Source organism: Xyrauchen texanus, chromosome 1, assembly GCF_025860055.1.
Source record: "Xyrauchen texanus isolate HMW12.3.18 chromosome 1, RBS_HiC_50CHRs, whole genome shotgun sequence".
NCBI lineage: Eukaryota > Metazoa > Chordata > Actinopteri > Cypriniformes > Catostomidae > Xyrauchen > Xyrauchen texanus.
The window spans coordinates 30,634,367-30,662,363 of NC_068276.1; the positions used below are offsets into that span (position 1 = coordinate 30,634,367).

Sequence of the window (27,997 nt, forward strand, 5' to 3'; positions counted from 1 at the left end):
ACTTGTAGAAACACAATACATGGGCTGCATGATACATTTACTTGAGATCAACACTAATTACCATGTGAAACATTTACCCAAGAGCTATTTTGTGCAAACATTATGCCAATAGCTATTCCATCTGGAAATGAAAGCTTATCAGTAAAAGAAGTGCAGGATTAATTTCTCTGCACCAGAATCATGTGCCTTCTAGAGTGCAGGAACAGGTGAAAGACAGAAGAAATACTGTATGCTGAAATAACACCCTTAATGAAACCAGCTCAACAACCAGAATAAATCAATTGACACACACATGCACTTCCTGACCAATAATCCAGTTGAGGCAAGGGAATCAAAAGTGAGTTGTGTGCGCGTGTCATCAGCAGTGGCTGGGGGACTGCAAGGCATATTTGAGTCAGCTGGGTCTGCAGTTACAACAATGAGCTGAGACAGCAGAACTACGTCTCGCTCTCTCTCTCTTACACACTTCTACAAGTCTTAAGTCTTCCAGCAACTTGACACCATGGGGGAAAATCTACAAGACATCTTCAGTGTTCATGCTCTCTGCAAATTATCTCAATACTTAAGACACATGGGGTTAATAAAGACAAACTGCATTGTCCAATTCAAAATCTGAATACATCAACAGACTTTCAAACATTATTCACTGACCCATTTAACAAGTATACAATTTACATTTTTCTACAAAAAACGTTTATTGAATTATTAACAACTGTACATGATCAGTGCTGACACAGTTTGCTACATACTTTGGTGTGGACTTGAAAAATTGTGAAAGGCTTTATTGAAGACAGTGTTTGCCATGACATTGGTTCTGCTGTGGCCTCATGAAGCACAGGGGCACGTCCAGTTCACGCAGTTAAAACAGTCCAGATTTACACACAGAAAGTTAGCCTGGATAAAGTTAAACCAGCTGCTCTCCTCCCTCTCTCTGAGCACTGTGCTTTCACATCACTACAGTCAAGTGCAGGCCATAAATACATTAATCAGAAAACTGCTTCAACTTGCACAGAAACAAACCCCCATTAGACTCAGATCACTCACAAAAGGGTTTACATATATCTGGGACAAGGCCTGAAAACAGGGCTGCAGGCTTAAGGTGAAGCTCTCTACAGTAGAATTCAGCTGTCAATCATTGGGGTGTCACGTCCCGTTTCAACAAAAGCAACCTATATCAGGGCTGCTTGTGGGATCAGTTGGCAAGTTACTCATTATGGCGTACAATATCCATGCCGAATCAGCATGTTACAATCACACTTTGTTATCTGAATTCCTCCTTTCAACAAGACGGCACACAAGGCCAAGGACACAGACAAGTAGTAGTTAGTTATTATCAAAGTTTATTGTCGCTGTCAATTAACAAACTACTCCTCGCTGTCCTCCGGGCTGTTTTCTTGCATTTAGCAGAAGGATCTCCGTTGTATTCTGACTTCCGCAGGATTCCAGCCTGATCCCAATTCCGTGAACAGCACAAATGCTCAAAAAATAAAAAATAAAATAAAAATTACTAAACATGGAGAAAAGTCGCAGAAGATTATTCTGAAACGGGAAGGTTTTCCACGCAAGCCATTCCTACCTTTCAGCAAATGGCCAGTCCAGAGAGTGTGCTTACAAAATCAAAATTGAAAAATAAAGTGTATCCTAATCTACATTCATCAAGCATTAAGGACATGAGAACAAAGGAACCCATCACAAGTATATCAGGACATGGAAATATATATAATTATATATATTTATAAAATGTCTTTATTACTCCATATATACACTTTTTAACAAATTGTCCAGGGAGCAGGAGGCTAAAATGTAAGCACTGCTTCATATTACATCACAGATCGTTCACTTTTGATAAACGAGAGGGGGCAGAAATACCAGGGAGGAATAGTCCCACACAATCCCATGAGCAGACCGAAAGCAAATCGCAAGACAATATTTACTATATTAGTGCCTTCAGGGAAACCTTAGGACATTTGTTTAATGTTTCCAGTCGGATCTGATGAGGACTGCTCCAATGTTGTAAGAGTCTGGATGTGTGTGGGAAACAAACAAACATCTGGTTCCGATCTGGTACAAGAACCTGGGTTCCTGCTATAGAGATTGTTTAGGAAAAGTAGGAGGAATGACTCCATGAATCCATTCAAAATCAGGCCCAAGGAGAAGCTCCATTTGTAGGTCTCTCTATCTGGTGAAGCTAAAGTTGTAGGTCTGTAAGTTTAGTAGATTACTTCATACACAGTAGCCTTCTTGTCTCCAGATCCCGTCACAATGTATTTATCATCTGCCGATATGTCACAGCTCAGGACAGAGGATGACTCCTTTGACTGTGGAGGGAGCAACAGGAAACATTTTCATTGACAAACAAAGAAAGATTAAATGGCATCAAAACCTACTCAATAACTTGTCAACATTACGGTCTTCAAAATATTAACTCTAAAACATTAAAGCCACTCTGAGAGTGGCAAATAGGCATGTTACAGCTTTTGTATGACCTATACTGTATTGACAAGGACTTGGTTCCTTTGAAACTTACACTAAACAATTACTTAGCAAAAACAAATCCCACCTATAGCACAAAACGGCACTGTGTGTTAAGCAGCTAAGCGAAAATGAAAATGCCATCACTCAAAGATCCTTTATGACAGGGCTAGCAGCCCAAATGAAAGCCTGATCTGAGAATCCAGAGTCTCTCACATACACCCCCACAGTCAATTATTAAATTTTTTCTGTCTGTGGCCTTTGAGTACCTCTCTGGCATGTTCATTGCAAGGGGGAGGGAATGAGATATTGATTGACATACCTGGAAAATGCTGGCACCATAGGGAGTCCTCCAGGCATTCAAAAGATTGTCCTTCCCAGTGCTCACAAACCATTTACCTTTAGGAAATGGAACAAACATGCACTAATGGGTACCCTCAAGGTTGATCTAAATGACTTGATTCACTACAGCGCAATTTATTTGGAAGTAGAGTGGGCCATTACGTTAGAGTGAAAAAGCACTGGGGGTGGTACAAAGTGCAGCCTGGCCACACAAATGGAAAAACATTTCTGAATACTAAACCCAAAGCACTTTGTACAACTGATTCCCCATGACATGTCTCATATATTGCACAGCAAGTTTAAAATCTCCTAATACTCATTTCAAAGATGTCTGCACTACACACAGATCAGGTAACAAGTGTCTTACCACAGTAGGCAAATTTGAGGGAGAGGACACAGCTTTCGTGCAAGTGCAACTGGTACTTGTCAGGCTTGGTGTGATGAAGCACCTCCACATTACTGCTTTCCATTCCCACAGCCAGCCACTCACCCGTCGGACAATAGCCCAGAGAGAAGATCTGCATCAGAGCAGAGCAAACTCATCACACAAGTTGATTTAAAAGGTTTCACATAGCAATAACATAAACAGTGTTTATTAGCATTTACATTTATTCACTAATCTAAAGCAACTTTCAACAGATTTAAGCTACAGGGACAATTCCCCTGGACTGGAGCAACTTGGTAGTTTGTGAAGCTCACCTGTGAAGTAAAGTCATGCTGCTGGAGCTGTCGTCCCTCTCTCAGATCCCAGGACCGTACAGTGTTGTCAAGGCCACCTGTCCACAATTTGGTGCCATCATGGGAAATATCTATACAGCTGGCCCCATCCGTGTGGCCCTGGAACTGCCTACACACAGTCATACACATACAAATTGCCTTTTATCACATTAGCACATTGTATATACATCTATACACAAAGAGACACTTTTTCATACAGTATCCCCTGGTCTGCTTCCTACCTGACAAGGGTTTGGTTATGGAGGTCCCAAACAGCAATATTTCCATCACTGCAGCAGGAGAAGCAGACCTTGGCATCAGGGCTGATCGCCAGCGCATAGCAGGCCGGGGCAGAAGAGGTGAGCTCGGCTTTGATACGGGGAGTCTGAGAGGCCAGATCCCATATGGTCAGAGTGCTTGCTTCTCCTCCAACGATCAGAGTACGGCCATCCGGAAGAAGCTTACAGGAGCGGATGTAGTTATCCCTGTTCTGAAGAGAGACAGAGGGGGAGCATATAAGAGCGGCAGTCCAACCATTTTAGAAGAGTCGAATTTCAAGCACTGTATTAAAAAATGGCTTTTCCAGAACCAACAAAAGAGGTAAAAAACAGGTTTTCTAAATCAACCAAATTAAACATATTTTGTTACACAAGAATACAAGTATCTGATTTGTTTTATTATTATTAAATTAACAATTTTACAGTTTAGGTACTCTCAAGCCCTCAACAATCAGGCTAAAGAGGTGAACCGATCAAAATGGCAATGCAAAAATGCAGTCATTTAGCTCTCTGTTATTTGCCCTGGCTCTCTAAATGCCATCTAACCTGTGTTTATGAAGGTTATTCGAGGAGGAGAGATGACCGATAAGAGGGCACAGAATGGTAAGTGGGGAGGGAAAAGCTTTTAAGGGTTTTTAGTTGCAGCACCAGGATGAAACACATTTTCAAATTAGCAGGAGAATTCTAGATGTGTTCCTGAGGGAGATCAATAACTCCAGGCTTTCAGACAAATTAAATCACTTTATAAATGGACAAATAACAGCTCATCAAATACACAAAGCTTTCTGCACTAAGGATCAGGAGAAGGGGCAAACAAAACACACAAAAAAAAAGTGCTAAACAGACAGAGGGGGTGGGGGGTTATAACTACAAATACAGACAGATTGGTTATCTAGTGATAAAGGATTAAAAATAGAAATATTTAAAATGATAGTGAGCGGTTTAGTACTTCTGAAAGGATCAGTCAAAAACAAATCTGGTAATTTGTGTGGACTGATTAGACAACATCATTCTTTACCAGGCAGTCAAGCTGTGAAACAGGGCTCTTGCTGCCGGGCTGACTGATGTCCCAGATCTTCACGCAGCCCTTGCCGCCAGTGTAGACGTGTCGTGTGGGGTTGCTAATGGTTACGGCACACACCACCTCGCCGTGGCTGAGTGTATTGATCTGACGGGCATGACGAGGTATTCCTGGTCCAATTAGAGCATCTGGAGGGAAAGGTACTGGCTGCATCTGGCCATCAGCGCTAACATGGAAGGAGTAGGCCCTATGTATCAGGACAAGAAAAAAATATATAATAATAATAATAGTGTTAATTTCATCTGATTAAGGGCCTTTAAAAGCTGTGTGCAATTATGTTTCACATTCAAACTTTCAAAACAAGATATGGATTAATTAATCTTATAATAGCTGCATAAATTTTAATTGCAACACTCACGGTTTCCCTCCAGGTATAGAGGTAAGACTTGCTGGAAGACCCGGAGCACGCATGTGGGGATGAGGATCAAAACCCGCCTATAACAAACACCCCACCACATAAATAGGAGTAGATTGAAGCATAAAACTTTAAGCAGTAAAATAATACATCAGTTGCAAAGATTATAGGGCTCTCTAAAGCAAAAACTGACTTGATAGTGTAATGATTTCTGTATTAGCTCAACTGCAATATTCTTTCAATTCTAATTGAGTGCTTGTTCACTAATGCTTTATCTCTACCCTAAAGCTTTTATTATAGAGACCTCCAGCCAATTGTGTTAATTCCCATGCCGTCAGCAGCAACACAGAGGTGCAGAACAAATGCAGTACATGGCAAAAAGTAATATTTAACTGGAATGCTATCCGAACAGGGATGCATGCTAAGATAGCCCCTGAGCTACATAGGAGAGCTGCCTAGGGCTACGCATGAAGATTAGAGGAACAGGGCAGGGATGGGAGGAACAGAGAAAAGAGAGAACTGGAACAGGAAGAAAAACAAGCTTCTGAATAGGTCCATACATTATCTTTAGTGCAATTATGTGCTGCACCTTTTTGAATGTTTATCTAAACATGGAACATAATGACATGTGAAACGAACCATAGGCGAGCGTCCATAGGCGGCAGCAGCAGCGACGCTCATCTGAGGGGAGATGTGCAGGCCAGGGTAAACACCTGAACTAGTCAATGAGCCATTCATCTCTGGGTGGTGACCCATCATCGCGAACGGAGCACCGTATGGCGCCGCAATCGACAACGGCGTCCGTAGGGCAGGTGCTGCTGGGAAGATGGAGAGAAGACGTTAAAATGTCACACCTATTTTCGTGCATGCACACACCGATAGCATGAGTAATACTTTCATGTGATCTGCATTGGGTGTGACCATGCACGTGTGTGATTATCAACATTCTTACCAAGTGCTTCAATGCCAGGTGGCTTGCCAAGTATGGGCCTGAGCCCAGGGGTGTTGCTGGTTCCTGGGGTGGGAGCGTCAATGCGTGGCGTGGGGGTGTTAGACTTCAAACCTGGGGTGGAGGACTTATCGTTCTGTATGATGTAGGAATGGCATTAGAATTAACAGAGCTAAAGCTACATACCACAAATTCTTAATTCCAGAGAGCTCTCACACTAATCCAGTCAAACACTGACATCTCACTACTGCTGAGGAGGATAAAGCTAAACTTCACACCGAACCTTTGCCAGAGACCTCATCCTCTCACTCATCTTTAATCACTCTCTTTCCCCTCTTCCCCTCTGAGGCTAGCTAAGCGCATTGAGATATTAGCCAAAGCTAGCAGCTCAGCTGCTGTTTGTCTGCCAGTAGCTGATGTATTCATATTACGCTTCAAACTGATATTTATTCCACAGCTTTAATAGAGGAAGGGGCCGGCAAAGTGCAGAGACTTCTATGTGTACACCACAAACATCCATCCAACTCAAGCAAACACTCATCTTCCTTTTCCCATGTTCTTACATGTGGGTGGTCCTTCACTTTCGAAGAGGGGGTGCTCCCAGAGGAGGCCACAGAGGCTGGGCTGTTGGGAGCATCTTTCTTCAGTGCTCTGGCCTTATCAAGTCCGTTTTCAGGGGGAGAGTGAGATGGGCTGACCCTTGGGGTGGCTGGATCCTACAATGGAAAAGAGAAAAGTCAGTGACATTCGAAGGAGATTATGCTCTCCAACCAAAATTGGAAAAACATTTGGACATGTTCGTCTTTACCTCATTAGACACATCCACGACCAGATCATCACTTTTGTCACCATCACTGTCCTGTAGCATAGAAATTGAATTGAGTGATCCAACAATATATTTGCTTTAGCAGGGTGGGGGGTTCTACAGTATGGCAGACAAATGCTTACATAACGGCCCATGTTGTCTTTATCCTCTACTCTGCGTTTCTTTGAGTCCAGATTGTATTCAGACGAACCTCTGTGTTTCTCACTGGCCCTCAGGCTGTCTGACGGTGATACAGAATTATTCTGTCAAGACAGAAAAAAAAAAAAACACTTAGCACAAAAATCACAAATTATAAACTCTGTGCACCTGGTCAATTTTCCACAGAAAATAGTGTTAAATTTAAAGAATATGTAAGATTTTTCATTTGCATTTAATCAATAATTCAGGATGTTCCCCTCAAAGGTGCTGTTTGGAGAAACAAAAGACTGTCATTAGCAGTAGACAGTCAGCTATGTTCAGAATGGAAAGGGCTTTCAGCAGCCAAATACAAATATCAGAGGTGATACAGGGCCACCAGTGGCTTTGAGTGAGCCCTGTGTGTAAATTCCTCCCTTGTACAAGGTAAACAGGGAGTAGCAAGCAGTTTAACGCCACAAGCACTGTTAGATCACCCCAAACTCTCCTCTCCTCCATGCCAGGGAGAGAACAGGCCTGCCAAGCAAGCAAGCCCAGGCCTTGTGAAGCAAAGCAGGCAGGACAGCTGAGCAAACTATCCCTGAAGAGTGAGGTCTGACCACACTACACTTCAAACAGTCTGGCCTAACCCTGCAGCCCTGGTCAACTAACATTGAGCATTAGACAAAACAAAAGCAACCAAACTGGACAGCAGGGTCAGGTGAAAACTGATCCCTGTCTCACTGAGAGAGAGAGACAGAATAGCACAGTTAAACACAAACAGAAGACCAGAATAAATGGACCCTCTCCCCGAGAGTTAACCAGCCAGATGACAGCTTGTTTTCCTACCCTCCCGCACATGCCCCCCCAACTAAAACACAGAAAACAGCCACCCTTTTCTCCACAACTAGTGGGCCTGAACAGAGGCCATAGCAACCTCCGAGATAGAGAGCCGTGTATGTGCATGTCGCCCTTACTCCTCGGACTGTAGCCAAGTCCACTCACTGCCTTTATTATGCTTGGTGGTTTTTCACCGCAAAAAAAGAAGAGGAAGCAGGGAAGAGGGGAAAGGAGGGGGTGTACTTCGATTGAGAAAGTGTATGTACAGTGGGAGAAAATAAAAGCAGCTCTGAGGCACAAAATGATCACAGAAAGGACTAAGACAGGAGAGGAAGGAGATGCTGCCGCCATGTTATCCAGAATGGCAGCAGGTGAAGGGCGCTCCCTCTGTGAGCATGGCTGGGCAGGCAGGCAGCATATCTGGGCCAGAGAGTGTGGCACTGCCAGGGCATAATCCCAGTGCCAAGGCAACACTCTCACTCTGACTGACAAATCTCTATTCATGCAGAGAGAAAGAGACAGATGAAAAGAAGGATGTGGCTTGGTCAAAGGAAGTGATCTCCAGGCAGAAGGAACTCGGTGCTCTCCTGGAGGCGACACAAAGGAATGCCAGCCACTTAAACCCCCACTCACAAACACTCCACAACAAATCTCAGTGTTGCCTTTGTCAGTGCCAAGCAGCCCACTTCTCTTTTCCGTCTTCCGCTAATCCAAAAATAATAAATAGACCAAGACTGCTCTCTCAGTCTGACAGGGGACAAGCGAGAATGTGTGTATATGTTTCAGCTGCTCTGCAGTAGGTTTAATAGGCTGACCTTTTAAGACAGGCTTAACGTGACTCAATAAGCAAAGTCAGAGCAGTGCTATCAGATGACCCGTGACAACAGGAAGTACTGTCGAGCAGAGAGCAGGACGGCCGCTGCTGCACTAAGTGCTAATCAGCAGAAGAGTCTGATTTCTGCAGGCACGACTGCACTCATTCACACTGCCACCCATTCAACACACACACACACACACACACACACACACACACACACACACACACACACCCTCTATTGCCAAGTCAAATCTTTCTGCGTATCCAGTTTAAGAGGCAAAATAGGACAATTCAGCATTTGGGAGATAGGGACACAGAAGCTTTAAGTCAGTATATATGAAAACCACAAATAAAAAAAGACAAGAGATATGCACAGAGGGACTGAAGGGGAGCTATAGAGACAAAGAGCCAAAGAAAAGAGTGATAGAGCAGTTTCCAAAACCGAAAAAGGGCACAAGGAGAAACAAAGGAGGAGGGAATGAGATAAGGTTGAATGGGTACAGTTTATCTGAGCCAGGAGCTGCCGACATGAAGAGTGGGTAAGGACAAATCCTTTAAGATAGAGAGTCAAAGTCTTTTTTAATTGTGATGAAATTATAGCGCTGCTAATCCCTGGCCTGTGCTTTTGCGCATTTTTTACCTGGATTAAAAGCAGGATTATACGGCAGGCTCCCGTCTCTTTTCATTATTTTTTTTTAAAGGCTTAGCGTGCACTAATGCTGCCTGCTCTGCTCTCCTCACGCTGTAAATGTGCCACTGCTTTCCCTCTTCATCAAATGTCAGGACTTAAAATTCAAAGTCATACAGATTCAAACAGTGAGAACCCAACAGAACTCACCGTGCTGGACTCCCGCTCTATATCCAATGGAGAACAATGTTGTAGGAAAGTAAGTTGATAAAAGGAAAGAGAAAGAAAACATCAAGTCAGTATTTACATTTAGATGAATTATAAATGCATGTTGTGCATTCTGTATGCTGTGATGTTTACTTTGTCGTCTTTATATTGTTTAGTGATTGCATGTCTTACCTCTGTGTTCCAGGTCATGGTGGTTCTTCTCATCTTTGACTGGCATGTGTGCCTGGCTGCCCAGAGCTCCGACAGCCAGCAGGCCTGACACGGAGCCCGTGACTGGAGGGATGCTAGGGGGCTGAAGCCCTGAGGGGTGAGGTGGCAACTGGACTGGGGGTCCATGGGCAGCATGGGAAAGGTGCTGAGCCTGGAGCTGCTGCTGCTGTCAACACACACATTTACATCAAATGGGTTGGAGGGAAAAGGCATACAGATGTCAAATACAGGATGAATGTGATTGGTTAAACCACTCTCTCACGAGCTGCATAGAGAGGAAGAGACATTACAAACTTGAAGGGTTAGTTCACCCCAAAATTTGAATGGTGTCATAATTTACTCACCCTCATGCCATCCCAGCTATGTATGACTGACTTTCTTCAGCAGAAAACATTTGAAGAAAAATATCTTGGCTCAGTAGGTCCTTAAAATGCAAGTGGATAGTGCAGAGATTTTCAAAGCTCCAAAAATCAGACAGTTCATCATAAAAATCATTAATATGACTCCACTGGTTAAATTAATGTCTTCTAGAAGTGACACGATTGCTTTTGTGTGAAAAGATCAATATTTTCATACTTTTTAACTATGAACCATTGCTTCTGGTCAGCAGCAGTATGACCATTCATGTCACAAGAGCGCAGAGTTCAAGTGGTCTCCCGTGTGATGCATTAGCATTGATGTTACAGATGTAATCTCACGTTTTTCTCTTGGATGAGGATCCAGGATAAGCACACAAACAAAACACTGCGAGTAAACAAACAGATACAAATACAGATATAAACCAAAACCAACAAAGCCTCTGAACAGCATTCCTCCTCCTCCACACTGGTAAACCGCACTGCTCTTCAAGGTGTGTCACACATGCGTCAATTCTTGCTTTAGCATGCCAACATGATTGTCACACGCGCATACTGCTGCTGACCGGAAGCAATGCTTCATAGTTAAAAATTACTTAAATATTAATATTTTTCACACCAAAAGCGGTCATATCGCATTAGAAGACATCAATTTAACCGCTGGAATCATATGGATTACGTTTATGCTGACTGTCTGTTCTTTTTGGCGCTTTAAAGTGCTGATCACCATCCACTTGCATTTAAAGGAACTACGGAGTGAAGATATTTGTCTATTATTCTTCAAATAAGCTCTGCTGAAGAAAGAAAGTCATACACATCTGGAATGGCATGAGGGTGCATAAATTATGAGAATTTTCATTTTTGAGTGAAATCTCCCTTTAACACCTCCATTAGTGGCTGGATCAAAGTAGGACTCTCACGAACACACTAAGCATACGCACTGCTCTTTAGACACTACATAACCTAACATGCAACTTTTTGCAATCAAACAGGAAACACAAAGCGTTTTGTTTTAATTTTCGACTTTACACAACTCGCAACTCAAAAACAAGAGACAAATTGAAAATGAGGGTGCATGACTTTCAGATATTATATTTGTTTAGAGAGTCAGTGTAAAAAGTAATATCCACATACAGTACTGAAGCAAGTTTAGTAGAATGCATGTAAACACTATTGAATGGCATAGGCAGCTCATAGCTTGTAATATTTCTGGGTGAGCGGTCTGCATCTACATGACTATGCTACTCTTCCACACCTCCTTAACAACAGCCAATCAGATGCTCCTATTTCTCATTAATTTCTTTGTCAGTAACACATGGTGTCAAAGCAGTGGCTGTTTAAAACTGGGAGAAAACTGTTTGATGGAAGGAGAGATCAAGGAGGGTGATGAGGAGAGAAAGAGAGGGAATAAGGGTGTTTGTGCATATGTGTGTGTTAGAGAGAGGATAATAAAGTTGCCTAATAAAAGACTCACCAGCACAAGACAGCTTAAACAAGCCTCCTGTCTCACAAGAGAGTATTACTGACATTTATTCAATTCATCGTATGTACATATTAGGGCTTTGAAAAGGTTAAAAATAATCTAGATTGTTTTAGAGTAAACCGTTCATCTCACATTTGAAGTTGATTTAATAAATCTCAAATTTAGAGGCTGAAAATTTCCTCTATATATGGAGCGTTTTGCTTTCAGACATGTTGGGCTTTCGTGATTATTTCAATTCACCTTACAATGACTGCAAATGTGTTAACAGAAAAAGCAAGTTCAACCAAACATGAAAATTGCTATCACTTATTCACCCTCATTTAGTTTCGAATGGTATGACTTTCTTCCATGGAACAAAAAAGGAGATGTCAGGCAGAATGTTTGGGGACCAACAGCCTCAGTCAACATTCACTTTCATGGCATGAAAAACAGAGCAGAATTAACATCCTTCAAAAGACTCTTTTTGTGTTTCATAGAAGACAGACAGCATCAGGCAGAATTTTTATATTTGGGTCAACTATTCCTTTAAGGTCTAGATTGATATCCTTTACAACATCCAATCTTTAAAGATTACAGAAAGTCAAAATTTCTAATCAGGAAAATGCCTCAACTGCATTTAATTCAACAGATTCAACATTTAACCTTGTTAATGTGTTAACTTTGGTTCTACTCCCAATAAACAGCCATTGCTTTGACACCAACAAATGACTCAAGTACACTGGAGCATGCACACACTGCATAACATTGAGGTTATGGTCTAAAGAGCGATAAGAGTCTCAGCTTCACTAAAAACCCAAACATAAATAATACACACAGTGACTGTCTTTAGCACTGACCATCAGAGCAGGGTAGACGGCATGAGACTGCTGCTGATCGGAGAAAAGAGAGGAGCGTGTCATTACATCCTCACACAATTCACATACACACCAGAGTATGTGAGCGCAGCGGATTTAAAATCTAGCAGCACTTGGTAACGTTCGACATCCAGCGCGAAGGTTACTTTCGCTTTGTTTTCACGCTCCCTATTATTGAGTTAAGCTTGCGGTAAAGCTTCAATTAATGACATTTTTGTGTCTTGTCTCTTTATTCTTACATCAACTGGCATATAGTGAAAATTAATAATGGGATAGTGAAGGAGAACAAGAGTGGGGAGGTGATTGCCATGATCAAATGTCTGTTGTGAAATCTTAAAAGATGTGTCCAAAAAACACGATGATAATCCGTTCACATTTGGAGAGAAAATCTAAAGGGTCAGTAAAACATAAATCCCCTATTAAATATTTTGAATCATCATATCAACATTTTAATCTAATGTATCTCAATCTTAACTGTAGGCTATTATGTCCTGCATTAAATAGAAATTAACTTGATGTAAAACAACAACTGAACTAATCAACATTTTAATATTGCATAGTTTGACTTTAATCGATTGCCATCTAAATTTATTTTAGTGCTGTAGGCCAATTTATGTGTTATACATATGCAGATGAAGAAGCTCAGCAAATGCTAATAGAGGAAACATAATGTTGAAAATTCTGAGAATGTAACTTTGTTCACAGAATTATAGGGCAAGGTTAATTAAAAGAGGTGCAATAATAGAAAATAATATGCAATAATTCATAGGCCTAATAATGTTTTTTTTTTTTTTTTGGTAACTTATTAAATTTAATGTTTTGTTCTGGAAATGTATTAAAAAAAATGTTTGATAATTTATATTTTTTTATTTAATGTTTTTTTTTGTTTGTTTGTTTGTTTGTTTTGACCATCTAGCAATTAATTGAATTGATCAAATCCAGAGAATGCTGCTGATATGTTTCCAAAGTAAGCTATAAAATTCTTTAATTTAGTCTTGGGATAATGTTAGTGTTCTAATAAAGCACACTGTAGCTTTTCTTCTAGTACTGTGTATTTATTTTTGATTTAATACACCTTCTGCATGGAAGGTTGTGATATTAAAAAAAACATACTGAAATAACTTTACATTGGAGTGGGTTTCTCTAATCCAGCAGCACGGAGCGAGCAAGGAGCAGGAAATTGACAACCCGGAGTGGAGCTTTAAAGAATGCTTTGAGCGCAGAGGGGAAATTGTTGACGCTCCACTCCACTCACATACTCTGATACACACTCACTCATGACAAACACATCACTACTTTACAAGTCCACCCAGGCACATGAATGCAGAGCAACATTTCTTTAGCACTGAAGGGTGCTTTTTTTATTTGAATGTGTGTTTCTAACTTTAGCACCATGTTGAATATCCTTAACCCTTCTAGAACAACACAATGATTGCCATGAGGCTACTCTTCAGTTTGCCTAATAGTTAAAAGCAAACAATGTAACTGGCTAAAGGCCTCAATATACTTCCTATGAAATCGAAGAATGAAAAGGGCGTGACATCATTTAGAACAAAATCTGGCCAAAAAGAAGGTGTTATTGCAATCATTTTGGTGGTCCGGAACTGCTTGTTGGAGCGAACCTTTAGGAAAAATTCTATTCGAAAGCGAAATACCATCGTGTGACCTAAAGCTCCACCTACCTCGATGCCGACAGCAATTCTGTACGTTGTTTAGTAAGTAAAAATCAGTCAACATGAACATATCAGCATCTAGAGTTATTATCGACCTGGTGCAACATACCTACATCTGTGCGATTGTTTGCTTGGAGATATTTTTTAAGACCATGTCATGCGATTTATTTTGGTTTAATTAGTCTACTAAAGGAATCAAATCTTCTCAAATACTCTCAAGTGCATGTTAAATTCATATGGCGCCTTTCCAGAGCTCAAGAACGCAAAACATTCTCAAATTTAGCACAGTTGAAAGAGGAAATAAAAGACAGGGCATGTTTCAGTTTCATAGCTTTACATAAGCAGGAATATTCAAAATAGATGAATACTCTATGGAGCATTTAAATCTTTATAGAGCATTTAACTTTTTTGAAATTAAGTCTTAACCAGGTAAATTCTCTAAATTCACTGATGTGGATATAAATGTGAAATCATCACTTCAGGTCAGGAATTTAATATGGTGTTTAGGCTATAAATGAATACATGGGATTCACATGTGAACCACGCGATACATTAATAGACATTTCAAGAAGTGGAAAGTGTATATGATGTCACATCTTAGTTAATGTTACACTTGACAAGCTCCAGACGCACACTATTTGGTGACCGAAATCACACCGTGCGCATTTCCATTCATTACGCTTAAGAAATATTGGCTGACAAATTCATAAATTTGTTGTAATTTTGGAAATGTTTATTAAAATTCTTGGATAATCAGTTAATCTAATATTTTTTTTATATTAATCAGATGAATTCGGTACATGTGCTTCGGGCACATTCCTAAACCGGTGCATATAATGGCCAGGTATAGCATGTGTTAGCGCATTAGCGTCATGAACTCAGAATTTAAACAAGAAAATTTTACATTTTCTACTGCATATATCTTACTTTAAATCATCAAGTGATTAAAACAGCTTCTTTTACTGACCTCATGTGAAGTCTACTCATAGAATGAGGCATAAAGTCATTGATGACATTTCAGTTTAACACATTGGTTAAGGTTTTACATGTAGCATCCTCATATTTAAATGTGCTTCTAATAACCTCCCACAGCAGTGTGGTGTGTGTCTGAAGGATCGGAAACAGTATACCGTTGACTGGCTGTTTAGAAATTATTTTTACTACTGAATGAAGAACGAAAAGGAACTTGTCCGGAAGTATATCAAGGCCTTAAACACTGCCTTTTCTTATCAAGTTTCTTATGTTTCAGGTCAGACAAGGCCAGTTCTGCTGTTGGTGTGAAATCTGACATGCAAATGAACATGAATAGTATGCAAAGTGAATCTGGTGTTGTGTTTCAAAACAAAGACCAAACCAGCAGCAAACATCTGTTGCTAATGTTTTAAATAAAACTTCCAGACACTAGCAATCATAATGGCTTTATGACAATAATTAATCCAAGTAATTAAAAAATAATGTATGTATGCAAGATCCTCTGCTCTGTATTTTTATCTTACAAGAGCTACATCACAATGGACATGAGGACTGAACTCCAGTAACTTATTATCAAAACCACAGACATGCACAGTACAACCACTCTGACAGGTCAGTCATACTGCAGTCCAAAAGCTTTCATGGACGTCTGTCTCCTCTAACCCACTTAACTGCCTCTGCCCCTCCCAGTGGATATCACTCCCTCTCTCACAATGCCTCTCTCTCCTTTCAAACTTTCTTCTCTTCCTCTATCCTGCTCTTTTTCTCGCTCTCTCTGTGCCAAATGCTGCTGGCTCCTGATTAACAGTGAATCTTTAATGACGCCCCTCCCCCATCCCTCCTTCCGCCAGGGCACACAGATTGATCTCCTGCCATCTCACCAGCCAACAAATAAAAGCGTGTTTTTTTCAGCCTGTGTGCGTTCATATCCGCAACAGTGCCACAAGTGTCTGCCTGACTAAATCCATTTCTCAACCATCATGATGACCATGTGACACTACTAAGTGTGTGTATGTGTGGGCAGAAGCAACAACCCCTGCCCCCCTCCCTCCCCCCATATCTTGCCAAGCTGCTGTGCAGAATGGCTTGCTGTTTAATAAAGAAGCCCCGTCGACAATAGCATTCAGTCGTATTCAAGGAAGCAATTACCTTGAAAACAGGGGTCAGAGTCTTGGCTCATTTGCTTTAATTGAATTCCAATATCTGGCTCTAATCTCCCTGACCCAACTCAGGACCTCCTACCTGCTAGTCAGGCCAGGCCCAGGCTTATCAAAGCTGGGTGAGCCATAATCATCCCCTCCCACAGATGACACACTGTCCTGTTCATAGACTGCTACAAAAATGCATCAAGTAAATATTTTGTTAACATTAGAATCCAGCCTGATACCCACTGTAACAAAACCAAGTTTACTCTTCATGAAACTTAAAGCGGTGATGCAAGTGATTGTTTGTGTTGCCTAAATCAGTGAGAAGCTCCTTAACACAAGCTCTTTAATGCATTTAACACATCTAATCACAAACAACCCTGACAGAATTAAGACTTCTGCCTTTGTCTGATCAAAACATCAGCTTAACTTTACAAGCCTGAACATGTCACTCTTCAAAAACCTGTGACAAATAGACACACAAAGAGAGAAGCACTACACGAACAAATTAACTCAAATGATTCAAGCGGCACATACTGAGAAGACAAATGATGGCATAAAAGCAAACATAATGGTGTAAACACATCACATTATAAATTAAAACAAAGTAAAACCAGACCATGAAGGGCAGGGGCAAAACTACATAAAAGGCACACCAACAATTCTGATCTCCCAGAATACAAGAATAAACAGCTCTAGCAATCACAAATCTCTCTTGCTCTTGGACTGTTTAAGAGCTGATGAGGTGATACATGTTGTATTAAATGAGTGTCAGAGGAAGGTTTAAAGCTGACTTCGAGCAATTTTCTTCTTTATTATTACACCCTATAAACCTAATGATTATTAAGAAGCTAGGCATAAACACATGAGTATAATGGGGTGCATGTGAGTAGGTTTGCCCTGGCCCTGGTCAAATGAAGTAAAAAGAGGGGTATACACACGGTGAGAGGCAGATTGGGAAGTCCACGTACCCCGATGATGGCATTCAACTCTGTCATTGTCACTTGCTTAGCACGTTCAACAGCCTGTGCTACCTGCTGTTGGTGCTGGAGGAAAGAATCAATACACAGCAAGTTAGCATGGGCTAGCTGGTGAGGTAATGGTAAACAATGAGAAGTCAATAAAACAGTTAAAAGTTAAGACGGTAATAGCCTCTTAGGGGCCACTGACACAGAACGCATCCTTGTACTACAAAAAGAGAACTCGTGCTGAGTCACTTGCGAAGTTATATTTAGCGTGACAAGGAATCTAAAGGCATCTTTACACAGCAGAGTTAAACCTGCTCTGTGACTGCTTAAAATTCTAGGTTAAGACACAATGAAACACTAGCAGAATGAATGTTTACTAGCAAATCTGGGTAAATGTAAATTATTCCCAATTTTGTTTCAAATATTGTACAGAACTGCACAGACGGACAAAAAAAAAAATAACGTTCAGTGTAAACGGCCCCATACACAACATTTAACTTTTTTTTTAATGAAAATAAAAAGTGAATATTTACCTCTTGTGACAAAAAAGGCATAATTTGAGCAAGAATTGCATTTAGCCGTTTGGCAATCTCAGTCTGAAACAGAAAACAGAGACATACACATAGTAGTTATTAAAGCAGACTGCTAAATATTGTCTCTAGTCACTCAATTTAATTCATTTCATTCATGACAGCATGAGCGTGAACACATTCACGTTACTTTCACATTGCTGAACGTTCTAATCAAGCCTCTGCGTATCCAAACAAGGCATGATGGGATATCTCCAGCACTTTTGATTAATGAAGTAATACTTCAGAAACGTCCGTTTTTACTGATGTTGCCATGTGTCCGATTTGGTGCATTAGGAGCACTAGGTTATTTGAGCACCAATATGGCATACAGCTCATAAAGCCAAACTCCACTCCAGCACATTGCTACAGAAACAGATCTGGCCAAATTCAAAGCTCTGCCAGGACAAGATGGGCAAAAAACCTGCGGTGCCATCTGGCCAAGAGATGGTGAGACGGGAGGAGGGTCTGCGCGCCCCCCCCCAATCCCCAACCACCACCCTCATTACCCAGAAAGATTATTTCATTAAGATGCTGAAATATGCTAATGCTGATTTGGTGCTGGGAGATTAACGATGGCAATACTGAGCAATTACCATTTTTCCCCATGCTCCCATTCCAGCAGCACAGGAGGAGAGAAACCAGAGCCTACGGCAATATTCAAAATGACTTTTATTGATATGGAGAGACAGACAGGGTAATCAGCCAACACTGCTCTGGCTCTCCAGCATTACTCATGGCTACCTGAGTCCCCAAGAGCTATATTTCATCATGAGCTATGCTAACGTTTCTGGATGAAAAGGGGAAGAGAGAGAAAAAGAGGGAAGGGCAGGAAAGAGGGGAGAGAGAATGAAAGAGAGAGAGGAAGTATGAGGCGGTGAACAAATTGATTATAGGTTGGAGCAGATGGCCCAGCAGGTGAGGGAGGAGAGAAATTTCCCTTTCACTGCAAGGCACATTCCATTCATTTTTTGGCAGCGTGACCTCTGTGCCTGTGGGAGGGTGCTGACCCTGGCACTCTGATGGATTTGGTCTCTCTTTAGAGTGGGGTGAGAGTGGATGTGTTCTGACCTGTGATGAACTGTCTCTAGGGATGTGAACAAAGGATCTAAGCCCTCTCCACACCCCTCCAGAGTCATTGAGCTATTAATGCTTTTTCAGCCCAGCCCCACACACACAAAATTGCACACCCCTTAACAAAACAAATACACATAGCAACACAAATCTGCTGGTATCTAATCAAACATTGAATATATTCAAGCACACAAGCATAAAAACACTGGCCTCATACACACAACCATACACTGAGGTTCTGTCTCTCTCACTATCCCATCACTTCAGCCCAGCCTCTCTCTCCTGTGCTTTCATTCCCATATGCCACTCTGAGGTTGCCACAGCAACCAGCCCGCCCCATCTCTCCCTCAGATCATTATGTAAATTGGAGCTCTACTTGACCATAACAGGCAGTAAAATCATATTACGCGCACAGGGGCAGGTCATTAAATTGAATTTTCAGCCTGTCGATCAGATCAACTCAGCAAATTAATGTGGGATGAAAGGGGGCAGACAGGGGAGGGGGGAGCAACGGCTCTTCTTTCATGGGAAGGGTGAATTGTGTATGTGTGTTAAGAGGGGGGAGATTGGGAAACATTACCTCTCCGCCTGAGCCAAATAACCCTGATGACTGTCCAAAGGAGGAGACATTCCACAGCGATTATAAGCAATGGCTTTTCAGTTTGAATGCCCACTAATAAATGGCATCCACTGCTTGCTTGTACACAACACACAATGTACTACCGTCTTCAAATACTGGAGAGCAGTAAACGCCTGCTTAAGCAAACGGCGTCTGTGGTGGTGATTTTTTTTTTAGCAATTTGTTTTGCTGTAAATTATTACTTTACAAATGTGACATTCAATATACATCTTTCTTTCTGCTAAAACTGTTATGACACAGTTCAGTGTGTCAGCTGTTGTAGTTTTTTTTTTATTTATTTTTCTATTTTTACTAATAGAAAACTGAATTAATTAATTGCTTTAAACAAAGCAATTCTGCTTCACTGGATCTCAGAGTTAATCTAACAAAGTGAATTTGCTAAAAATACACTTTAAAATAACCTACATTAAAAGAATTGGTGCATCTGCTGGAGACAGACAAAAAGGGCACAGACACGGCCACCTGGTTTACTGAAAAGAGCTGAGAGACAGATGTAGCCCACTGACACACATTGAAAAAAATGGGTGCATCTCACCAATGCTGTCAGGAGATGTCTGGGAAATGTTTTACACCCTAAACCAAATAGAAGAAATGTTTTGCTTATATCAAATTGAGCATTTATAGGACAATTAAGTTTGCACTGTGACATTTTCATGACAATTAAGCACATTTCCTCATCCAGTTCTTCTCACCATAATCGCAAAAAACTGTATACTAAACATTTGCATATTTTTCATTTTCGTACTTTTGATTTTGGGGTGAAATGTTACCTGGACATAGGTTCACCCCTGATATGCTCCATACACCATACCACAAGGAGCGTTTTATCAGCTTCACTTCATACGAACTATACAGCAAAATACACCAACCTCAGCCTAAATTACTGTGCCATGTGCTCTCGGGAAGAGAATCGAAAGTGTGGGACCACCGCGTTCCAGAGGCGTGCCGTAAGCTACTAGAACAGCTCTCGCACAGACTGATAAAACAAAAATGGGGCACAGGGAGTGAAAACAAGGCCCTTGGGCAGAGAGAGAGAGGCTTGCTGCTCAGCTTCATAATCCCAGGTGCTCAGTGCTGTCAAGCAGCGTGTGAAGAGCTCTCACACACAACCCTGTCAATGGCACGCCAGAAGCCATTTACCTGTTGCTGTGGGTACGAGCTGAGTGCAAAACGACAATGATGAGGATTAAATATGCTGCAAACAACTAGTCTACACTAGAGAGCCACTCACCACCAAATGAACACATACAGACCACCACACTCTCTCTGTTACTCAAAGAACAATTACTGACAAGATATAAGAGTGAGGGAAGGCACAGAGTGAGTTTGCATAGTTAATTATACATTTATAAGCTCACTAAAACATAAGTGGTGTAGATTGCTTATTTGATCAAAAAAATTCATACAGGCAATGTACAAACTGTAATAAGAGAAAACAAGAGAAAGCACTCAGTGCTGTTTACACACACAGTCCATTTCTGTCAGCCTGACATGGTCTACTCTAACCCTCTGGCTGAAAGACTGCATTGAGCAGCAGTCATCTGTACAGGGTGTCTCTGTCTTCCCTTTGCTGGATATGCAGAGCAAATCCTGTTGGAACTGTTTAGTGATGAATCTCTGTGCATTCAACTGCTGGAGACAAACACAAAGGGCACAAACACGACCACCTGGTTCACTAAACAGAGCCAAGAGACAGATGCATCCCAAACACTCGCACACATCTACACAGTAGAGAACTAGATCTACAGCATGTCAAGCAGCTCAGAACATCCTCACATTACTGTGGGTTTGTATTTGAGTACATGTTGCACAGTTGGATGTTGATTAAGTAAAATAATAAAGTACTTTATTATGTATGAGGGGGTTTCTTCAACTTCGGGCAATTTCATGTTGCAAAGGTTGATTTTTATCAAAACACAGATTTCAAAGTTTTTTTTCTTTTGTTTTATGAAGGTCAGAACTATTTTTGATATTTTTCAAAAGCTTTTATTAACAGATTTTACTGTTTTAGCATGTAATTAGTCTTAGCAAATTGAAGTCTAACATTACATTAAAAAAATATCAAATGTCGTTTCTATTTAACAATACAGAATTTGAGAAGACGTGGAAATGACACTAATGTAACTTCTGTTTCAGGAAAAATAAAAAAAAAGTGATGTGAATTCCGAGTAAACTTCCCATTGCCTTTGAAGTAATGCAATGTAAATATCAGGCACAGCAGCGCCACTATAACACGGGCTGCCATCTTGATTGAATGGACCACATGACAGCATCACATGGCAACAAATACGTCATCGCTTTTGGATATCACCGTTTTCCCAGTCAACACTGCAATGTGAAGATACAGTTTTCAAATGTATCTACTTGGGAGAGCATTTTCAAAAGCTCAGTTTTTACTGACAAAAATGCCATCTCAGTGTGGACAGAAGGCCAAAATGTAGAGAAAAAGCTGCGTTTTCAAAGCGGAAGTAAAGGCCTAATAATACAACCCCAGCTGCATTCTTCATCTCAAGGTATTCATGATTGTCTTTTAGGAATTCGCCGTGTATGCGTGATTATGCGGGCACATTTTGTCACCCCTAGACATTTCACTCACATGCACACAAACACTTCTAAAGCAAGACTGCTGTGTGCTCTGAGTCAGTTTGCTTTGGCTCAAATTCAAATCGACCATCATCACCTTGGCAAACAATTCCTGGAATCCTGAATAAATTATTCATCTGAACAAGTTCCCTCCCCGCTGCCTGTCTCTCCCTCCTCTCTCTATAAGGCCACAGACTGATCTTCACTTAATGAATCTGGCTTAGAATGTGTGCACACAAAGAACTGACCGAATACAGCAACACAGATGACAACACACACACCTAGATCTGCATTAATTCAGCAGCAAGTACATGAGGAAAAAATGAGGAGGAAAATTAAGACAGTGTAAGATGCAGATCAGGAGCACTCGGAGACTCAGTAATTAAAGGGATATATTGACAAGCACAGCCACCCCTCCTCCTGCTGAACATACATTCACGTCCTGCCCTTAGGGTCTAACGTACCACAGGATTAGTGCTGCTGACCGTTCCTCCTGCCAAGAGCACACCATTACAAACTCACATCGACTAAACTATGCATACACAGAACATTTATTTAATAGCATTCTAAATCCGGTGGCTCTCCTAAGATGATAAATGCCAAATCTGGCACCCAAATTCATTTTCCTCCTTTCGCATTCTAGCCAAAAGCACAAAATGAACGCTGGAGAGTTTGTGAGTGTGCGCTATCAGACTTGCTGTCATCACTAACACCAGAGAGAGCAGGGAGTCTATGCTCCAATGAATAATTCATGCATTTGAGTCCACTCAGTCAGAGCTCTATTGATAAACAAAAGAGACACTGCAAAAAAAAAAAAAAAAGCCAGTCGATTAACCTGTTTGTGAAAAGCCCCTGCACCTACCCTTCCCTCCCTTTTCATTTTCTCTCGGTCTCTCTCACAGCTGGAGATAAGTGCCTGACAGAACCTTTCAGAAAATGCAGTGCCTATGAGAGAGAGACATGTGGGCTAGACACACATACTGAGAGTGGCTGATGAATCACACATGCTGTTCCAATTCACCACCCTCACACTGATACCATTAACCTTGTGAGGCTTCAGGGTGAGAACCATAAAGGGCCTCTTCAAACTGAGCCCTCCTCATATGACTATACATCATATCGCTACTAATGACAGAGAGCGAGTGAGACAAATAAAAGAGGGGAAAATGGGGGTGGAGGTGCTGGCTGGTTTCTCTTTTAAAATGGGAAAGTTCAATAACCTAAAATTGTCACAAAACCAATCGATCAGTTGCAGTGCAAACATGTTGTGCAGGCTGACAACAATTAGGAAAGACTGTGCTGCCCACTATTCACACGAATTACTTAGAAGCTTGAATAATACTGCCTGCAAGAAGCAGATGACCTAATGAGCTGTATCTGGCCACCATCTCTAACCTACTTTTCCTTTCATATGCAGTTTTGTTACTTCCAGACTGTGCATTCAATTTTTTGCATTTTCACCACTTTTATTTGTAGGCACTGAATAGAGATAGCAGGAAATGATGGGGAGAGAAGGTCAAACTTGTATGTCAGCATGCACACTAACTGGGAGGCCATGTCAATGGCTACTGCATTCAATTTAATCATACTTACTCTGATCATTACTCAAAATCTACACTTGCTTGTCTGTGCATGAATTCCTCCCAGCTCTATGACAGATGGAACACTGAGGCATTTCAGTAGCATTTGTGGCTTTAAAGAGTCCAAGCAGATAGTTACTGCTCTGCAGTACACTTCCCAAAAGTTACTAAACTGTCTAATAATGTCTGCAAAGACCCTGCTGTGTCGTTATCATCTTTCTGACCTGGCAGATATCACATAAGAGAATTAAACACTACACGTCGAGTGCAATGCACACATAATATCTGACAAAATGAATATGGTGTGTGTGCACATATGGATCACATACCTGCTTATGCATTTCAATGTTCAGCCCATAGGACATCTCATAGTACTGCAAGTGGGGAAAAAAAAAAAAAAAAGATTAATTTAGCAGACATGTAGTAGTGTAATGTTATTGGTTGCTGTAGACCATCACATGCCTCAATATATCAAGCACCTATTAGCTGAACTTCCCAGAATTAAACAGAAATTACACTAAAAACCAAAAGTGTACAAATCTAGCACTCCGATAACGGCCTGGTTAAAGGAGCATTTCTTTAGCAACTTTTACTCGGCCTAATACCATTAATGAAAAAAGTAGTCTCAAACACCACAATCAAATAGAGCAAAGTTGGACAAACACGTGTCTCTCATCCCTCACTGCCCCTTTCTATTTATTTTTCCACAGTATTTTTCGTCTCTAAGAATCGTTTATTCTTCAGTGAAGTTCACACAAAGGCATGCATCATTTCAAGATGGCACCCCAACAACTACTGCAAACATTAAATTATACAAACACCAGGAAGACAACCTTTTTTTTTTCCTTGGAGCATATCTGTGTATTTTATTTAGTTTATCTGCTAGAGGCATTTGCCGTTCAGCATTCCTCAGAAAACGTTGAGTTACTACCTACTGCATGTTCAAATAAGATAAGAGCGCTGTGTTAACACTGTTCAACCTGTGCACTATTACATCACATCCTGATGGAATTCAGTTTCCACTCACTGGATTTCTAATAAGAGCTGTTTTGCCACACTAATATTAGTGTTTGCAAGAATCGCACACAAGGGTCAATATTGAATGAGACTGCAAACAGCCTGAAGGTTGATAATGTTTCAGCCTTGTCAGATCCCCGTGTAATTTAAGACAAAAACAAAGTCACACTCACGGTCATGCTTTGTTTGTTTTTTAATTGGTTGAAGTCACTCTTTCAGTTTATTTCATTATATCCTTATTCTGTGATGTATCCAAGAATTGCATTCGCAACAAAAATCTAAACCGGATTAGTCCAGGTGTTTGATGTGTCTCATGATGGAAGTGTTACTTTAAACTGATATTAAACTCAGTCAGGGCATGCAGGCTTGTAATTCTCACGCTTAAATCAAGAGACATTCAGCACCTCAGGTCAGTGTTTATTATTAACAACACCCTGCCCAAAAGATCCTAAAGGCATTTCACAACAAATAAAAACACCCACACACTTATAATCTCAATGATAATCCTATGGTAAAGTCAATAAAAGCACCATAAAGCAATAAGCAGGAGTATTGGACACTAAACATTAGCTCAGATAAACAGACTGATGTTTTCAGGGAACATAAAAGCACAACAGATAGGAGATTTCAGTTTTATAAAAAAATTCAAAGTCTTGCTCTTACCATGACATAGTGTCGCTGCATCTCTGTCTTCTCATTGGCCAGTTTGTCATACTCCACTTTAAGACTATAACGCAACAGGGAAAGTGTCAGATCCAGAATGCTTTCTCGGGTGAAAAATAACAGTCCTTAAAAAGCTTTTTTTGTTGTTAAATACAAACACTTTTGCAAAAACCTAAGGCAACCAATTCCTTTGAGTAAACAGGTGTTTAATGCATAATACACATACATCAATATATGGGTAATTAACAACAGTATTTACCTGTGGTACTGAGCTTGAAGGAATTGAAATTCATCTTTGATCCTGTCACAAGATTCTGCTACAGTGAATTTGAAGCCTGGCTGACCAGGCTGGTGAGGTGCCTGAAAAATAACATCACTTGTTTTAACTGCAGCTGAGCCAAATAATAAAGTTTACATGATTTAATCAAGTTTAAAGGGACAGTTCACCCCCCAAACAAAGAATTCTCTGATCATTTACTCAGCCTCATGACATTCAAAATGTGTATGACTTTCTTCTGCAGAATACAAACGAAAATGTTTAAAAGAATATTTCAGCTCTGCAGGTGGGCAGAACTTCAAATCTCCAAAAAACACATAAAAGGCATCATAAAGTAATACATTAGACTCGAGTGGTTAAATCTATATGCTATAACAGAAGTGGGTGAGAAACAGATCAATATTGATGTCCTTTTTTTTACTATAAAGCTCCACATTCTACTTTTGCCGTTTGGCATTATTCGTGCATATCGCCACCAACTGGTCAAGGTGGAGATTTATAGTTAAAATAAAACTTAAATATTGATTTGTTTCTCACCCAAACCTATCATATCACTTCTGAAGACCTGGATTTAAAGCACTGGAGTCATATGGATCACTTTTATGCTGTCTTTGTGCTTTTTGGAGCTAAAAGTTCTAGCCACCATTCACTTGCATTATATGGATCTACAGAGCGGAGATATTCTCCTAAAGAAATTCATACACGTCTGGGATGGAATGAGAGTGAATAAATGAGAGAATTTTCATTTTTTGGGGTGAACTATGCCTTTAAAGTCAAAAGACATTTCTAATGCATTGTATACTACTGCACCCCCCACCAGTGTCATTCGTTTGAATCTGTCAATGTATCTTTGCCTTCCTACCAGAAGTACAAAAACAACCCCCACCTTCTCCATTACTACAGTCTGCCATCTTTTAAAGCAGTTCATAGGTCTCAGGTTTTACTTTCACTGCGTTTCAGAGCAGTCACGGGTTCAACCGCAGGTGTCGATAACACATTTCATGCTTCCTGATTTTCAGGGAAACTATATTTCATCAGAGTTCAATTGCGGTTTGTCAGAAGTGACCAGGCGTTCCCTCGAGCTCGGCCCGTCGGTGGTTTTGGTAGTCTAGCGAGAGCAGCCTCCATCACTCAGCAGCGGTCGGTGTGACACAGACGGGTCACTGCGTCTCAAACCCCCCCATCTCAAACAGATTCTGTAGTTACGCCAGTATAAAGGGCACTGAGCCGAAGAAACATGATACAATAGTGCACGAGAGAGCAGATCATGAGTTCAACGGTCGACCTGCTAATGAGCTATACATGTTATCAATGTCACGTATGTTACTCACCGGATGCCGGCCCTGCGGATACATCTTGATTGTGTCCCTTCTGAAATCCAGGAGATGTAGTACACTCCAGTAATCCGAGTAGATGAGCGAGAGCGTCCGTCCGTCACCACTCCCTGCTCTTGCGGACACACAAAGCCCAGTCCGATCCACGCGTTTCTCCTCCGATTTAACCCCTTTATCCTTCACACAGCCGAGGAGCGGGGCAAAAACACGGCGCGCTGGCTCATTATCTCCAACGCGAGTCAAGCGTTCAGCTGCGTGCGCTGTAAACACAGAACAGTTGCGGCGAGCCGGTCAAACACACATTTGCGCCGCGAGCCGCGACTAACCAGCCGAGCGTGAGTCTTCTCGCAATAACAAGTCTACAGTTTATTTATTAAGATTACACAACAGTGTGGGGAGACCTGAATGAAAAAAATAATACATTTAGTGCATTCATAAATAATTAATACATCGATCTCAAACAATTACATTTTTATTCCGTTACAAGCATGTATCCACTACGATGTAGATCCTCGAAGTAAACACGGTAATTGCGATCTTCTCGGTTATAAAACAGGAACGGAGGACACAAGAGTGCTCAATATGTAAAGCAAACAGTCTTGATTACAAAGTTAGCTTCAGCGTTACCTTTGTCTCCTTAAAACCCCTTTCCGCGAATGTAAATACAGCGAAAAATCCTCGCACGGAAGTCCTCCACTCGAGACCACAGGCGCTGGTTGGGAATCGGTGGCTGTCTGTGCTACATACAATCCCACCCCTTAAAAAGCAGCGCATACAATCGTTTCGATGATGTGTTCCCCCTCAGTTAAGATTCGCTGAAGTCCTGTTGTTGGTTAAATCTCCCAATCCCTATTCGTTTGTTTAAAAAGGTTTGATGGTGAAAAGTTTGGCTCTTACGTGCCAGCCGCTCAGTCTCGTTTGCCCAGTTTCTCCAGCACTCACAGTACCACAC

The 27,997-nt window shown here is 41.1% G+C and overlaps 1 protein-coding gene across 13 annotated transcripts; it reads right to left on the reverse strand.

Annotated features, from left to right (window-relative positions):
* Window position 1: 1 nt before the first annotated feature.
* Window positions 2-27,997, reverse strand: LOC127662633 (transducin-like enhancer protein 3-B). 13 transcript variants are annotated; one of them, XM_052154079.1, is made up of 22 exons: window positions 27,673-27,997; window positions 27,043-27,305; window positions 25,694-25,794; window positions 25,435-25,498; window positions 24,084-24,128; window positions 17,842-17,904; window positions 17,282-17,386; window positions 12,533-12,565; window positions 9,819-10,023; window positions 9,630-9,646; window positions 7,143-7,262; window positions 7,003-7,053; window positions 6,758-6,910; window positions 6,198-6,330; window positions 5,885-6,060; window positions 5,249-5,325; window positions 4,828-5,077; window positions 3,774-4,021; window positions 3,514-3,661; window positions 3,182-3,332; window positions 2,795-2,871; window positions 2-2,318 (listed from the first exon to the last, which is right to left on the reverse strand). In XM_052154079.1, exons 2-22 carry the CDS (start codon window positions 27,064-27,066, stop codon window positions 2,211-2,213), a joined length of 2,349 nt encoding a protein of 782 aa, XP_052010039.1. In that variant the 5' UTR covers window positions 27,067-27,305; window positions 27,673-27,997; the 3' UTR covers window positions 2-2,210. The 13 variants fall into 13 exon arrangements, with proteins under 13 accessions (XP_052010039.1, XP_052010277.1, XP_052010127.1 ...); XM_052154317.1 differs by having other exon boundaries at window positions 3-2,318; window positions 5,885-6,063; window positions 9,819-10,020; window positions 12,533-12,562; XM_052154167.1 differs by having other exon boundaries at window positions 3-2,318; window positions 5,885-6,063; window positions 12,533-12,562.

Bases quoted from the DNA above. Each gene is read 5' to 3' on its own strand.
- LOC127662633 (XM_052153952.1), bottom strand. From the start codon at position 27,066: ATGTATCCGCAGGGCCGGCATCCG. The intron at 24,129-25,434 runs GTAAGAGCAAGA...CCCCACTTGCAG, and splicing joins TGCAGCGACACTATGTCATG to TACTATGAGATGTCCTATGG. The intron at 2,872-3,181 runs GTAAGACACTTG...CATTTCCTAAAG, and splicing joins CCTCAAATTTGCCTACTGTG to GTAAATGGTTTGTGAGCACT.